We start from the raw sequence: 16,179 nt of genomic DNA on the forward strand, positions 1-16,179 counted from the left end.
AATTCCTATACTCATTCCTATTCTCTACTGGGCTGCCGAACAGGCCCTTAATCAAATTACCGACTCCAACGGTCACACCCCAAATCACAGGTGCTTCATTGCAAACTAAGGCTCCAGTCACAGACAAAACTGGAGATGACAGAACACCACTGGAGACCGGGAAAGAGCAACGCACTCTTCCAAAACTTTGATGAACAGGAATTGAAGAAAAGGGGGTCAAATGGCTTGGAATTTGAATTAGTCCCTCAAAGTGACAAAGTAAAAATTTTAAACAGTTCAAAAAACCTGATGAGTGTCATACAACCGAGCCCTACTAAGAAAATTCAGTAATTCTTTAATCGCACAACTAGATCTTCTGTGACGAATACCTCAATTAGATGAAGCCCACTTATCAGATTACTGAAGTAACCTCCAAATGCTGGATCACAATTTGGGCGAAGCGGGCCTTCTCAAATCAGCCGCAGAAGAAATCTAATAGGAAGAAAAAAAAACTGAAACTGATTCAGTTAAGCTATGAAGAAATTCAACATCATGCCTGGGTGGACATTTCCCCTTAAATTTTTAAATATACCATGAGAAATAAGGGAAACCAAAATTATAAGATTGACATTGTACCACTGAGTTAAAGGGAATTTATTATTGTTTACAAACTTAAAAGTGCTTAATTGTGTCTGTATCCTCTGCTTTGAACATCAAATGTCATTCAATTTTTGTTTGAGCTATCAAATATATGAACTGATTGCGTTCTGATTTTCAAAATAAAGCTAGAAGCTAGCCCATTGTATTCAAAAGACATGCGCAAAATTCAGCATCCTTAATTTCTTTTTGAAGCTTCATTTTCTTTGCAGTTTGCTTGAATTTCAAAATCTGATCAGCTTTGGCTCAGGTCCAATTCAGGAACTTAATCAGCTTTCATGAGCGATAGATCAAGTGACCAATTGCCAAGGGAAAAAAAAAACAAAAGAAATCACCAATTATGTGTTGCTGATAGTAGACAAATTTCGAACTGAGGTACAAGAATTTGATGATAATTCAATTTCTTGAAAACATTTCTGATTATTACATACAAGTAATATATATATAAATCCTAAGTGGTTCCTTACCTCCTCACAAGAATGAGCTTGCCGCTCGAGAAAATGAAATGAAAAAAGAATGTGTTAATATCCTTGAAGGAATGCACATTGCATAACTAAATAAACAAAAAAAAAATTCAGAAAGATAAAAAGTAAAAAATCACAGAATCAATTTCTTATAGATTGTCGCACACAGCTTTGGTGAAGTCAGAAGTGGTTGAGGTACCGCCTAGGTCACCGGTACGGTATTTTCCATCTGAAATAGTTTTTAGAATTGCACTATGGATTTGGTCAGCTTGGCTATTCAGATTTAAATGCCGGAGCATCATGACTCCACTAAGGAGAACCGCAGTTGGGTTTGCAAGGTTCTGAAAAATGAAAACAATAATTAAATAATAATGTTTACTTACAATAGTAAACAAGATGATCATTTCTGGAAATTTAATAAAACAATTTTAGTCGATCTAAACCGTTCAAATGATCTCCATATATGGAACTGCAAACAAAATTTTATACTTTCTAGACTTTTTTTTACTATTTTTTTAGATAGGCAGAAAAGACTCAAGACCAATCAAATTAGTGATTTTGTACATATCTAAAAAAATAATAAAAATAATAAAAATATTCTAGACTATGGTGATCATGTTGAATGGTTCAGATTTACTGTTTGAACTTTAAAATTGGAGATATTGATCCATAGTATGGACCAATCCATGCTATACATAGTACCAAAGCCTCACTCATAAAACCCTTTTAAGGAAAAAAAAAATTGTTTTTTTATTTATTTTTTAATTTAGGGCAACTAACCTTTCCAGCAATATCAGGTGCAGATCCATGTACTGCCTCAGCCAAGCAGATACCATCTTCACCAATATTGCAACTAAGAAGTTTCCAAAGGAAAACGAACATATTCATATAAATGTATAGTGAAAAAGGAAGACAGCATAAAATATAACTACTATTTGGATTATACGGAATATAGTATCACCATACAACACAGATTTGTCTTATTAGTAATAACCAGTATGAATGGCTCTAGCATGAATTGTTAGCGCAATGTCAAACCCAGTAAGGTTAGGCCATTTCAAATGCCCCCAATTTGTTCCTTTCAAAATTAATCAGATTTTGAGTACAATCCAGAGTGAATAAATGTGTAAAAGAAATTGTACCTGGGAGTGAGACCTAACCCACCAATGAGACCGGCACAGAGATCACTGATGATGTCACCATACAGGTTAGGCATGACCAAAACATCAAATAAAGCTGGGTTCTTCACCAACTGCAGCAAATTGTATAAATATGAGAGAGAAATGTTAGCTTATCATGAAAAAAGCTATTAAAAAATTATAGACGAATAATGCACATATACATACCATCATACAGCAGTTGTCAATGATGACCTCTTCATATTCTATCTCTGGGTATTTCTCAGCAACCTCTCTGCAACACTATACCATAGTAAAGTTAAATAACAACTTGTATCTGATTTACACGATATTAGAATCTAGCACAGGTTCAATGCCTAGAGTTTAGATTTACAAAACTTGAGCAGCTCTAAAACATCTGCCAAAATCTGAAGGGAACCCGACTCATCTTAAAAAAGTCAAATAGAAAAAAAAAAAATGAAGCAATACCTGCTTGAAATTTTAAAAGCCAATTAACAAAAACTTTTCGACCACAAACTTAAGCAACATGAAAACGAAATGACTATTAAGACCAGTATGACCCAAATCTGAGCTAAACAAATCCTGCCCACTTAACACCTCTACCCGTACCAGCAATTAACTAATAAAGTATGCTGCTTTTGAGTTATTCTTCAGGAATTGAACCAGCATATACAGATAAATTGAGTGATACCTTGAGGAAAAGGCCGTCAGTTTTGCGCATGATGTTGGCCTTGTGAATTGCAGAGACTCTCTGACGGCCGTTCGCCTTGGCATAGTGAAAGGCATATTCTGCCACTCTCATACTTGCCTGCCGTGTAATGATTTTCAAGCTTTCCACAACTCCTCTCACCACCTACAACCAAAAAAAAAAAACTTTATTCATCTCAAATTCTCAGTAATTATAATAGCATTGATGAGTGATGGTACCAGATCACACTAAGAATCCTATTGTATTATAGAAAATGCCCCTCCATATAAAATAGTAAGTGTTAACAGACAAGTATAAAGCACGGCTGCTTTTCTACAAATATAACCAGCCATTATTGGGACTTATTGTTCATGTAAGAAATATGGGTGTTTTAAAATTTGACTTCTAATTATGTAATAAATAGTAGTTTTTATATTATAATGGTTCTGTTAAAAGTATCAGTAATAATGTTCAGAAAGTACCAATTGATTGTTTTACCTGGTGCTCAAGACCACTGTACTCGCCTTCAGTGTTCTCCCTAATAGTAACAAGATTCACATTATCATACCGGGTCTTATAACCTGGCAAGCTGATGCAGGGCCGCACATTTGCAAAAAGACCCAATTCTTTTCTCAGTGTTAAGTTCAAGGACCTGTGCCCCTTTCCAATAGGGGTAGCCATGGGCCCCTTTAGGCCCACCTTGTTTCTTCGTACCGAGTCAAGGCTCTCCGATGTCAGAAAGCTCTGGGTCCTTGGGTCCACTTCTGTACCAACATAGTGATCCTCCCATTCAATTGGTACTTCGGCAGCATTAAAAATCTACAATTAAAAACATATGAATGTTTCTATAAAATAGGAAGAAAAAAAAAATTTGGTAATCATCCGGCACCTGATTTGTATCATTTAAGGATATACGACCAGGTTGGGTACTTTGGTAAAAATAAATTGGATTAGTTTTCAAAAAGGAAGGTCAAAGAGGTTAGGAGCTCATATCCTTTCTCTACTTCTGTTTCAATGACAGTTGGGAAGTGGGAACCAGCGAGCAGTACCAGATCATGTGGAGAACATAATTGAAAGAGTGAGGCTATGGTACTATGCACAGCGCACTTAGGTCCGTACTATGGATCCTTATCTTCATTTTCAAAGTCTAAATAGTCAATCTGAACCGTTCATCAGATCCCCATATGAAAATGTACTTGCAGAATTTGCCCAACACAACATTCACTATCACGGGGGAGGGAACTTTGAGAGTAAATGGGATTTGTTGCAGCCAAATATTCTGAGGAAGGAGGTACCGACAACTAATAGGATTTGGGTGGCAGTTGCTTGGGCTTTGTGGCGCGAGAGAAATAGAAGATTTTTCTCCAACAAGAGTAAACCGGTGCATTTGTTGATTAATGATACAACAATCGAAATTATGTTTTGGGAACAATTGGGATAGGCGTCCAACGGGAGCGGGGGTTGGGCATGGGGGTTTACACTATAATTTACTGCAATCTATTTTTGATAGTTAAGTGATCAATTTTAATGTAAGTTGGACTAGGTAGTCCAATGTAAATAACTTTTCTTATTAATATATCTGTTGGTGGTACTTCACCACCAACCTTCAAAAAAAAGAAAATGTACTTGCTGACCAATTTTTATATTTTTTAGATTTTTTTTTACTATTTGTTTAGATAGGTAGAAAATCACTACATTCAAATGGTCTAGAATCTTTAGATCAAGTGATTTTGTATATATGGGTATCACTATCAAGGTATTTTGTCTCTACAGGTGAGGATTATAGGGGTAAAACGGTTGGTATGGGTCAACATTAAGACTGTTTCGAGTCAGGTTGCGAATTACCAGTTTATTCTGAATTCAAATAACCTAAAAAGTCCATTACCAGTAGCAGAAAAAAAAAAGAGTCCAAAAGAAGGTACATTACCAGTACCATAGTGCACCATTGTACTGTACCTGTTTTACTGAATCGGCAATCTCAGGCCCAATACCATCACCAGGGAAGAAAGTTGCTGTAATAGGTGTGGCTGAGGTTGAAAAAAGAGATTGTGTTAACGGGGCAAAGGCGCGACTTATGGTAGAATTCCCTCTGAGAAACCGTGCCAGTGCCATTGCTTACTATTGATAATAATTCCCTCTCTGCAATTGGGATAAAAACATCAATATGCACTTAAAATCAGATATAAAATGTTCAGTATTCTGAACTGTTCTCTGTCTAACTCTACTTACAAGAACAGTAAAGATAACATAGTGGGACCCACAATTTATTTCTTAGCAAACAAATTACAGGAAACAAATTATTAATTTGATCGGTAAAAACCCAATTAATTTTTCAAAATTAGGTTGACAATTGACCAGCCACAAACCCATCAAAGAGAGAAAAATAGATGAAAAGTACCAAAATAAACGAAATTGAGTCTATAATGAAAAGACTTCGTTTTAAGGGTTAGATCAAGTATCGTGAATTCAACTCGGCAAAAATAGATTTTAGTCTTGCTCAATTGTAAGATCCTAATAATAGATAAGCGTAAAGATCGGATCTTTCGAATGTAGAATCAAAACGAAAACCCATGAAATTAAGAATCCATTGAACTCACCTCTTTCGCGACAAAGAGAAAGAAGATGAGACCTTTACAGGGATGCTCTTCTTCTTTTATTTCCTTTGGAAAATTTGTTTATTCTTCTATTTATATTTGGAGTATTTTGAGGAAAAACAATGAAATAAAATATGGGTTTTGAAGAAAAGTTGGACTTGCCTAATTGATATTTTTATTTCCTTTCCTATCGGACAATTTTACTTTTTGCACCTCAGTATTTTCACTATTTCCGAACCGACCATATCATTGTTCACCTTTTGACGAAGTGGAAAAAACATACCGTGCCATGACCAATGTTGTAAACAACAACTATTTAGCCCGATTAATCGGCCGATTAGTCATTGGTGGTGATCAATATGTTACATATTTTTCTGACTAATTGGTTGATTATTTTCAATTATGACTGATTATTATCGACTAATTGTTTGACGGTACCTTGTCCGTCCAACGAGCTCATACTATTATTTACAACACTGGTTATGACTAACGCGTTGTGCTTTGGTCTCATGCCGTGTCGTACTGTAATCAAGTCAATTTTTCATGTGCCGTGACAAAAATGTCGAGAGATGATCACAACACGTAAATAGTCACGCCACGTGAATCGCACCGTAATCAAATATGCCGTGTCCAAACGTGACAAGTCACGTTTGATCACATTATCTATTTTTTTTTCACTTTAGATCAAAAACTAATGATTTGAATTCACATGATTTATATGATGATATGTCGTACTGTGATCAAATCTTTCGTGTCAAGTAACTGACATGCGTAATGTGAGGAAACCGATTTGGTTGTGCTATTTTTCCCACTATACCTTTCGGATATGAATCTGCTGCTATTCTTCTAAGAAATAGCAGCTTGCTACTCTTTTAATATGTGCCTACCTCTCTCTTTAAAAGAGGAGGAGAGAGAGGGGGAAGAAAAAAGGTAGAGAGATAGAGAGAATAGCACGGAGAGCACCGAATTTCAATAACAGCAGATTTCGTTCCATACCTTTTGCCTCAACGATCTTTGCATTTGCCCCAAAAGATTGTAATTATTTGGTACTAGTCACTTTTTAGTTGATTCGGTAAATAGACCGTAAGATATTTTAAATGCACCAACTATTATGATATTTTTTTAATTCTTGAAAACAAAATTTTTAAAATAACAAAAGTAATTTATCAAATATAATATATATTTACTCCCTCTAAGCACATCATAAAAATATTATACCATTTCAATTTTATTTTTATAAAACTCAAGGATTCGAAAAATCAACATCCACAACTTGTCCCAAATGATGATTTTTTTATTCTTGATACTAATTAATACTTCAAAAAAATGGCTAAGCGTCTAGTATTTTAGTCATTAAAATCAACCATAATTATTTTTAATTTAATCGTATGGTGAAAATTATCTAAATTTACTAATAAATCTTCATCCATATGAAGAATATACGTAATTTAATATGGAAAATTAATTATTTTATTATGTTTCTATTAAAAAATATGTTTATATTTTTGACATTCCATCATGTCTAAAGGTTTTATTAATATTTAATTTTAGTTTTGAATTACTAAATTAAAAAAATACACCAAAAATGAAAGAAAAGAGCATATACACTCAAGTCCGATCTGATTTAGCACGAATATTAAAGAGAGGTCATGCCTTTCACCTCAAGTCAGATTGATTCAAATTGTAATCAAACGGTTAGGATCTAAACTAAAAATTTTGGTTACTTGAGGGATCCACCCGTTAGTTTTTGTTTCCATATCGTTGTTTCTGGATTATGGAAATCGGATCCAATTCGATACCAATTGCACGGTATGTAACTAAGAGTGGAAAAAATAGCACGGTGGAGCCGGTTCCGTTATGAAACGGCATGGTATGTATGACTATTACATGTTGTGACTCGCGTATCGCGTACTATGACTATTTGCGTGTCGTGAACATCTTTTGAAAATTTAACACGGCACGCGAAAGATGATTTGGTCACGCAAATCACATATAATTAGAACCATTAGATCTTGATTAAGTAGTGAATCTTGAATAAACTAACATAAATTATCAAAAAATAGTTAAACATGATCAAACGTTACAAACGTGACCAGTCACGTTTGGACACAACATATTGGAGCGCGGTGTGATTCGCATTTCATGACCACCTTTGACATTTTAGTCACGGCACAGTACGTGTGATTGTTCAGTTGATCATGACACGTCACATTTTTACAGTGTAACTTGGTGTGGTACAGGGAGGATACGGATTCCGAATTATGACCTTTAATGATAAAGAATATGAAAAAATATGTCATTTTTCAGTTTTAAATTGGTGAAAATTTTTAATAAGTTAAAATTGAATTCGGAGAAAGTCACTTTGGTAATGTAATTATATAACCCCGCTTATGTCATAGAGCTTTTGACTTGTCTCTTTTTGAATGAATCAATTGCATTTAGCAAACTTGAACTCAACTTAAGAAAACCCATAATGTATAAAGAACTATAAATTAAAAAAAAACACCAAATGAATTAACAGAATACTTAGGCTTGCCATTTGAAGTTCTGACACCGGAAAAGGCAGTTTACATAACAATTTCATTTCAAAATAATCAAAAATTCAAAATTCAAGATTTGCTTCAAGTAATTCAGACTCTAATTGACTCAGTTGACAGTTTCTAGTCGAAGGTCAGAAATTCAGTTCCAAAATTTTGTTTGTCAATTTGAGCCATGACAAGTGACTAAAGGGGTATGGTACCAGTCTGGTATCAGGTTTTGGATGCAGTACTGGTACAGAACTCAGCTCTATTAGGACTTGGTTTGGAATTTAATAAATGGTCAGGGTTATGGAAGTACAATATCAAATAATGGATTCTCCAAAATTAATTAGATTAATTATGTGATGAACAGTACATCGCTTTATGTTCTGTGTCCATTGATGTAGCGGGTCAAAAAGGTCAGAAGAAATCAAATGGAAACACGATTAGATGCACGGGAATTAGTGCAGAAAGGGAAATGTAGTGTGGTCCCATAATTTTTGAGTTTTTATCTGGACCGTCTGATCAGAAATTTGTGTTAAACCAGCTCGGACGGTCCGATCAAAACTAAAAAAATGAGTTACCTTAGAGGATCCGAATTCATAACGGATAAAACGAAAAACAAAAAATTTAGTTATATTATATAGAAGCCTTTTTATTCTTGTATTGGAATTCTGAAATTAGTTATTTGATACTAATGAAATTGCTCATAGAAGAAATGATATTTATTTCTAAAATGAAAATAAACTATCTCACTATGCTAGATTATTGATAATTCTGTAGTATGATAAAGATACTTTCCATCTATTCGCGATTTATTTTCTAAATTTGAAAATATCACACTTTCAATCTATTTCACTTTGTAAGTTTTCAAACGAGAATAAAATAATAAAAAGCCCGACCAACAAATACACTATTAATAATATATTTTTGCTTTCAACTTTAACAAATGGTTAGACGAGAGCGCTATTTCCATTAATGAAATTTCATTTACAAATCTTCTTATAAAGTTTGTAAATATCTTAAAAATTATAGTACACAAAGCCATAAATTTCTTTGATTTCTTATTACACGAATATTATAATTAGTTATAGCTCATCTGCCTGACTTGGTTTGATTCAGACTGAATGAATCCACTTTATTTTATTTCAAATACAATTTAAAAATATCATGTCTTCCTCAGATTTCTTTCTTAAGAATCTGAATGCCAAATAGAGGAAATAATTTCACAGTTTCTAAATCAGTGATTAATGTCATAGTTTTTTTAGTTTGCCTCTAATATCTTATAGATTTAATGCAAACCAAATAGCAAATATTTTTGTGGACTGTTTCTAAGGTAGATATTTAGAGTCTAAATATAAATGGTTGTTTTTTATATTGTTCAACTAAGGCTCAATTCGTTCCATTGTCATGGCTGCAGCATAAAACGCATGAAGAACATCTAAAAAAAGTTTTATATTTATATATATTTTTTTATTAAATATGGTTACAAAAATCACATCAAACATATGTGGCTAAATAGTTGAAGAGGTGATATGTTCAAAATTCAGTATTTATATTAAGGCCCAAGGACTTAAAAGGGTTGAAAGTTCTTCTTCAGCCCAACATTAGTAATAGGCTTAGATGAAATAAAATACCAGTATTGATTTTCAGAAAGAGCAAATGAGTATGATTGCTGTCTCATTTTAGTCGCCTTTGAGAGATTGAAATATTTTTTTTTTTTTTGAAAAACTGAGTGGCTATCAGCTATTACATTATCCTAACAGCAAATTGTGCCTCCTGTACCGCTGTATGAGATTGAAATATTAGTACATTCCTTTCTGACGTTTATTAGATGGCGTTAGTCTCTGTTTCCATATCGCTAGATCCGAATTCTGACTTTCTTAGTTCTAAATTGGAGGAGGTTTTTAAGTCAAAATTGAAACAAATTTACTGTTTCTATACTGTATCAGAAAAATCATTCTGGCACAACCAGTACAGTATCAGAACTTGTCATTTGAAGTTATAGTTCTGATACTGGCCAAAGCTGTTCACATAATTTCATTTTCAGATCAATCAAAATTCAAGAATTGCTTCAAGTAATTGAGACTCTTAATCATCTCAGTCTACCATTTATAATTGAAGATCAGGAATTCAGTTCATTTATGTAGATTTTGATTTGTCAATTTGAACCATATAACTATTTTGCAGCTTTTCTAGGTGCTATTGATTCAAGTTTATTGTGATATCAACCTTTCTTATTTCTCAAGTTGACATTAATCTAGTTCAGTAAACCAAGTTGAACCTAAGTGCCTTCATAAAGGTTAATAACTAGAAAGAGAGGGAGAAAGAGAGAGAGCACTATTTTCAGACAAAATTCAAATACCAGTATCTCTCACTGCACCACCAAGCAATAATTATTCAACTCCTTTAATTCTACAACAACCACAAGTCAACAACACAGAATGGCGCTGAAATCGGTAGCTCATCATTTCCATGTAATCTAAACCTTATAAATATAATAAGCTATTTTGTCAAATCCATCAAGCGCCACTATATAATTTACCTCCACCACTATCCAACAGCAAAACCTACAATGCACAAAAAGAAATAAAATATGGGCGCTTTACTTGTGCATATAGTTAATAGTTCTACTGATTTTCCAGAAAAAAAAAGTGGGCTTTGGCACGAGCTAGGTACCAGTAAGTTATGTGCCTGAAATCAAACAGTATACATTTATAGCTTGCATTTACAAAGGAAATCAGAGGCATAAAGTACAATTAGGTCACTATCTTACCAAACTAAGGGTAAGGAGATATGCTTCGAACACGACCTCCATAAGGTGGCGATCGGCCACGAGGAGAAATGCTGTACCGGCGCCTAGGAGGTGACTGGTATCGCGGACTGTAACTCCTGTTTTGAAGGGGAAAACAGATGTGAGAACAATACTAAATAAAAGAGTTTACTGGTCATCCTCAAAACTATTATGTATTCCAATCAAGTACTATAATAGGAGGAGTCAACCTGGCAAATAATTTTGTTATGTAAAATCAGGGTATTTTACAACAAAATCAATTTTAATGAAATGCACATATTCCCTAGCAAAAAAATCAATATTTCATGCAGCCCTGACAAATCACAGTTCTATCTGACCTGCTCTGTATAAACGAGCAGATTCTTTTTTTATATAGAAAGTTTTAATAATTTACATGAATGGTCCTTGAAGTATCTTCATTTTTCATATTGGTCCTTGAGGTTTCAAAGTTCCCAATTTGCTCAGTTTACAACTCACCAAACTAGTGATAACATTAACTTCCCTAGGAAAAATGAATGTAATTCATTTTGGTAGCCATGTAAGCATGAATCATGATGATGTCAAGTAGTCAACATGATGATGTGGCATCATGAGTTCTTGAAGGGAATTCTCTTGTCAACAATGACAAGGACAAATAGCTAATCGGAGATTTCCTTGTCATCCATAGGATCGATAAAAAAAAATGCTTGCGGTAAATTTTTAGAAATCATGATGCCACAACATCAAGTCAACTAGTTAACATGATGGTAATGTGGTTATTGAAATAGAATTCCATCCATTCTTCTAACAGAAGAATGTGACCAAATCTTTACAAACTGGATTTAAGCAGTAAATTCGGAACTTTGAAACTTTGATGACCAAAATGGTATTAGGGTTGCAGTTTAAAAACCATTCAAGCAACTTACTCCGAGTTTTAATTAACCACAGTTTTAAGGTGGAATAGTTGGACTAAGGTACTTGCTCCAGTTCCAAAGGGCATGCATGTTTCAAAATACACCTCAGAAGATAATATTTCTTTATTTTTCAACCTTAATTCTGATTCAGTCGAACAAAAACACAATAAATCGAACAAATTCCAATATAACAATTCCAAAATAACAGGTTGGTCATAACCCATTAGCCCGCTCTGTTCTTTGGTGAAAATGGGTAAATCTGCCAAATAAACCAGTTCCAAACTTTACAATATGGAATCAGACATTCAAATATACCTCATAATTCAATCTTGCTCCACGAGAGAAGCACACAATCAATTATACAACACTGAACTATACTATACCAGTGTCAAACTACACAATGAACTATAGCTCATCTGAAAAATTTAGGAGTGAGGCTATGGTACATAGCGCACTTTGGTCCGTACTAAAAATGTATATTTCAATTTTCAAAGTCTGAAGCACTCAGCATGATCTTCATTTGAAAATGTGCTTGGAGGCAAAATTTTACATGTTTTAGAAATTTTTTATTATTTTTTCGATAGATAGAAAATCACTACATTCAAATGGTCCAGAATCTTTAGATCAAGTGATTTTGTACCTATTTAAAAAAATAGTAAAAAAATTCTAAAAAATGTAAAATTTGGCCTCCAAGTATAATTTCATATGGAGATCATGACAGACAGTTCGAATCGACTGTGTTGAACTTTGAAAATAGAATTATTCATCTATAGTAAAGACCAAAGTGTGCTATGCATAGTACATAGCCTCACTCTAAATTTAGACTCGCTACACAGAAGTAAGTTGGTAAATTACCTTCTGCCATAACTAGGGCTGCGGCGGTACCGAGGGCTAGGGCTCCTGTACCTGCCGGACCCACCACCACCACCCCCACCCCTCATGCTGCGGTGACAATCACGAGCAAAGTGTCCTGGTTCACCACACTCGTAACATTTTGCTGCTGAGATTGAGTCGCTGTACCGGTCACGGGGCCGACCGCCGCCACCACCACCTGCACCACCCCCTGCACCTGGGTTTTGTTTTGATAGTTCCACTCTCCATCCATGCTTACCTGTCAAAAATAAATCAAACATATATCACCAATTACTTTAACAGCTTAAAGCAATGGTTTATATAGTACTTTTTGTCTGTGTTTACATAATAGAACAGGGTTCAAATGTCTCGTGTCTTTCAAGCCTCATAACCTTATCTCCTTTTTCAAAGTCCAAACAGTCGATTTGAACCACTCAACACGATCTCCATAATAAATTTGCTTGGAGACCAAATTTTATATTTTTGGGAAATTTTACTATTGTTATAGGTACAAATTTTACTATTTTTGGGAAATTTTACAGACAAAATCACTGCTTTTCAGAAGATTCCATACCATCCAAAAGCAGTGATTTTGTACCTATCTAAAAAAAATAGTAAAGAAGTCCCAAAAAATATTAAATTTGGTCTGCAAGCACATTTTAAGATGAGATCATATTGTGCGGTTCATATCAACTTTTGGACTTTGAAAAAGAGAAAGATGTGAGGCACAATTAAGGCATGAAAGACACAATGCATTTCAACCCTGCTCTATTTTTCAATGCCTTACCGGTCAGAATTTGAATGTGCTTTGTTTTCCATGAGTATGGAGCCTAATGCTCAGATTTTGCACATATAACCCTCAAATGTTAAAAATATATAGTACCAAAAAAAATTGGTCTTTACATAACCAGTACTCATGGTACAGTAATGCATGATAAAAGGTGTAAAAGTAAGCATAAGAATTATCCAAGGAGTTCATTGCATAAAAAATATGGGAGTTTTCATATTTGCTTGCAAGACATACCATCCAAGTCACGGATAGCATCCATGGCATCTCTCCTATCATCAAATTCAATAAATGCAAATCCCGGGGGCTTTCTCGCAACCCAAACACTACAAAGAAAAAAATTTCCATTAAATTAACAGAAAGTATACGAACATCTATATAATACAATAACAGAATGTCATAGTTGGGTTCGATTTTTTTTTTTGAACAAAATCGAGTTAATAGCCTTTACCTCCTTAAGACACCAAAGACCCGAAACTCATCTTCCAGATCCCTTGCGCTCACCCGATCGTCTAGATTTCCAACATAAACACGCGCCATGCAGATGTGGGTCCGCTGACCTGCCAACCCAAACCTGATTAATTATAATTATTAATAAATGCCATCTAATAAAGATACAAGAAATGGAATAGCAAAAGTGCAAAAGGAACATCTGATTCTCAAGAACACCAATTTAGCCCTTTGCATAATTGATATAATCTTATCTGATGTGATTAAATTATATTCGTACATTAATTATGCTCGTGTTCCATTTGCAAAACCACCTCTCTTAATTAAAATAGTACTAAGTACCTTTAATTTTAGACTAAATGGCTACAATCAATGCTATCATCACCAATAAAAACTACAAATTTTATCAATAGCTGGGGAAAAGCATGTAACTTTAACTGATCCACCTACCTGCCAAACCCAAGGCATTTGAACTTGCCCCATTTCCTTGCAAACCCATGCTTTATTTTGTTCATATGAATGAAATTTAACCCTTATAAGGTTAATTTAATATCAGTCTCTGAGCTCAAATTTCTTGGAACCGTTACTAACTCAAAATTTTCTAGATAACCCAGAAGATAAATCAAAATATTATTTACAAAAAAGAACATAAATTTTGCTGAATTGTATAATTCTTTATGAATGTCGAATTGCACAGTAGTGAGAACTACCGTGTGGCGATCCATGTGGTAGATCACTGCATTACCTGGATTTACATCCACGAATTAGCGAGAGAGAGAGAGAGAGAGAGAGAGGAAGAGATGTGTACCTGATAAAAAGGAGAGGATAAATTAATTTCCTTTTTCCTTTTTTTTTCTTGATATTTGAAAAGAGTTCAAGAAGCTTCAGTGGCGATATAGACGGAGAGAGCGAGAGAGGTGAGGTGAGGTGAGAGAGAGAGAGAGAGTCTAGGGTTTTAGCCTTTAGGGGTCCAACTGTTATTGGACCACACGCGTCGCTCTAATCCGAATTCATATAACCTGAGGTAACACAAAATTTAAGTTTAGATTTATACCGTTAGATCTGTATAGATCATGGCACGAATTCTGATCAGACGGTATGGATATAAAGTGAGATATTATGTTACCTCAGAGGATATGGACTCTAATCCAGTCCGGATCAACTGTTTAATCTTTCATATCTCAACTGTAGAACAACATGTGGTGTGAGCATAGTCACAAAATTCACGAATTATTCGCGAATTATTTGCAAATAATTCATTTCTCTTGGCGAACCGAATATCGAATTATTCGTGAATAATTGATAAATTTTTCTAATTTTTCTCACATTTTACAAATTATTCTCAAATTTTCTGAATTTTTTCCAGAATTTTTTTTTTTGTTTTCTTTTTTTGCTCCCTGGTAGGATTATAAATTTGAATTATTCTCAAATTATACATTAATTATTTCTCAATCACGAATTTTTAATCTTATTGAACAGAACTCAAATAATTCATTCGTCACTATGGATACAAGGGAACATATTTGGAGAAAAGACCCATTACATAAAGAACTTCATTTTGGGGTTAAGATAAAAGTTAGTGATTTTTACCCAATTCTGATGTTAGGCTGGTTGGTTTAGACCGGCTTAGTCTGAACCGGACCGAATCAAACCAATATCCCGTTGAGGAATTTAGGTAACGGAAAGTGAGCATTTTCTTGTCAATTTGTCAGCAAAAAATTATGACCGAGATACACTCAAAACATGACAGATTTTGTTAGTATTAATTATTGATGTGTAAACAAATAATGCTAAAGAAACTTCTTTTTTTCCTTTAGAATTGTCTTATTAATAAAAATATTATTTTGGCATTCTTGAAAACTGGGGCGGATCCACATAGAGCCACGGAGGCCAACTGCTCCTGGATTTTGCATTTTTATAGAGATCTAATTGTTTGGACCAACTTTGTTCTCTCTTTCTGAAATTTTGATTTGTAATTTGAATTAAAGTTAAGATGTAAAATTAGATTAAATTCTTTGAATTTTGATTGGTAATTAGAATTAAAAGTTAGAGTATTATTTTTTTTTTAATTTATTTAGTACCCAATAGCTAATGAGTTTGAATTTAATTCGCTATTTTCTTGCCCCCGTTGATGAAAATTTTGAATCCATCCTTACTTGAAAAACTAAATTGACCTCATGTATTAATACAATTTCAGGAAATTAAACTAAATTTACCTCATGTATTAATACAATTTCAGGCTTAAAATTTCGGTCTTTTAACTTTTGATTATTGATTTAACAAATATAATCTATTAATTTAAGTGTTTTTAGGAATGTATCTATCATAATCCAATAGATTTAGCATAATAGTTTTTTAATTCA

The 16,179-nt window shown here is 33.9% G+C and overlaps 2 protein-coding genes across 4 annotated transcripts; both read right to left on the minus strand.

The window, feature by feature from the left end:
- Positions 1–999: 999 nt before the first annotated feature.
- LOC144560410 (isocitrate dehydrogenase [NAD] catalytic subunit 5, mitochondrial-like) lies at positions 1,000–5,675 on the minus strand. The gene is made up of 8 exons (XM_078309603.1): positions 5,525–5,675; positions 4,884–5,066; positions 3,426–3,746; positions 2,931–3,092; positions 2,447–2,521; positions 2,243–2,352; positions 1,881–1,953; positions 1,000–1,441 (listed from the first exon to the last, which is right to left on the minus strand). Exons 2-8 carry the CDS (start codon positions 5,037–5,039, stop codon positions 1,250–1,252), a joined length of 1,089 nt encoding a protein of 362 aa, XP_078165729.1. The 5' UTR covers positions 5,040–5,066; positions 5,525–5,675; the 3' UTR covers positions 1,000–1,249.
- A 4,695-nt stretch (positions 5,676–10,370) lies between these two features.
- Positions 10,371–14,755, minus strand: LOC144560943 (serine/arginine-rich splicing factor RSZ21A-like). 3 transcript variants are annotated; one of them, XM_078310160.1, is made up of 6 exons: positions 14,625–14,755; positions 13,818–13,926; positions 13,604–13,692; positions 12,583–12,838; positions 10,817–10,932; positions 10,371–10,610 (listed from the first exon to the last, which is right to left on the minus strand). In XM_078310160.1, the coding sequence occupies exons 2-5, from the start codon at positions 13,904–13,906 to the stop codon at positions 10,821–10,823; spliced, it is 546 nt and encodes a 181-aa protein (XP_078166286.1). In that variant the 5' UTR covers positions 13,907–13,926; positions 14,625–14,755; the 3' UTR covers positions 10,371–10,610; positions 10,817–10,820. The 3 variants fall into 3 exon arrangements, with proteins under 3 accessions (XP_078166286.1, XP_078166288.1, XP_078166287.1); XM_078310162.1 differs by having other exon boundaries at positions 13,818–13,940; positions 14,625–14,744; XM_078310161.1 differs by having other exon boundaries at positions 14,562–14,726.
- Positions 14,756–16,179: the final 1,424 nt, after the last annotated feature.

This window comes from Carex rostrata, chromosome 10 (genome assembly GCF_964058835.1).
Source record: "Carex rostrata chromosome 10, lpCarRost1.2, whole genome shotgun sequence".
NCBI lineage: Eukaryota > Viridiplantae > Streptophyta > Magnoliopsida > Poales > Cyperaceae > Carex > Carex rostrata.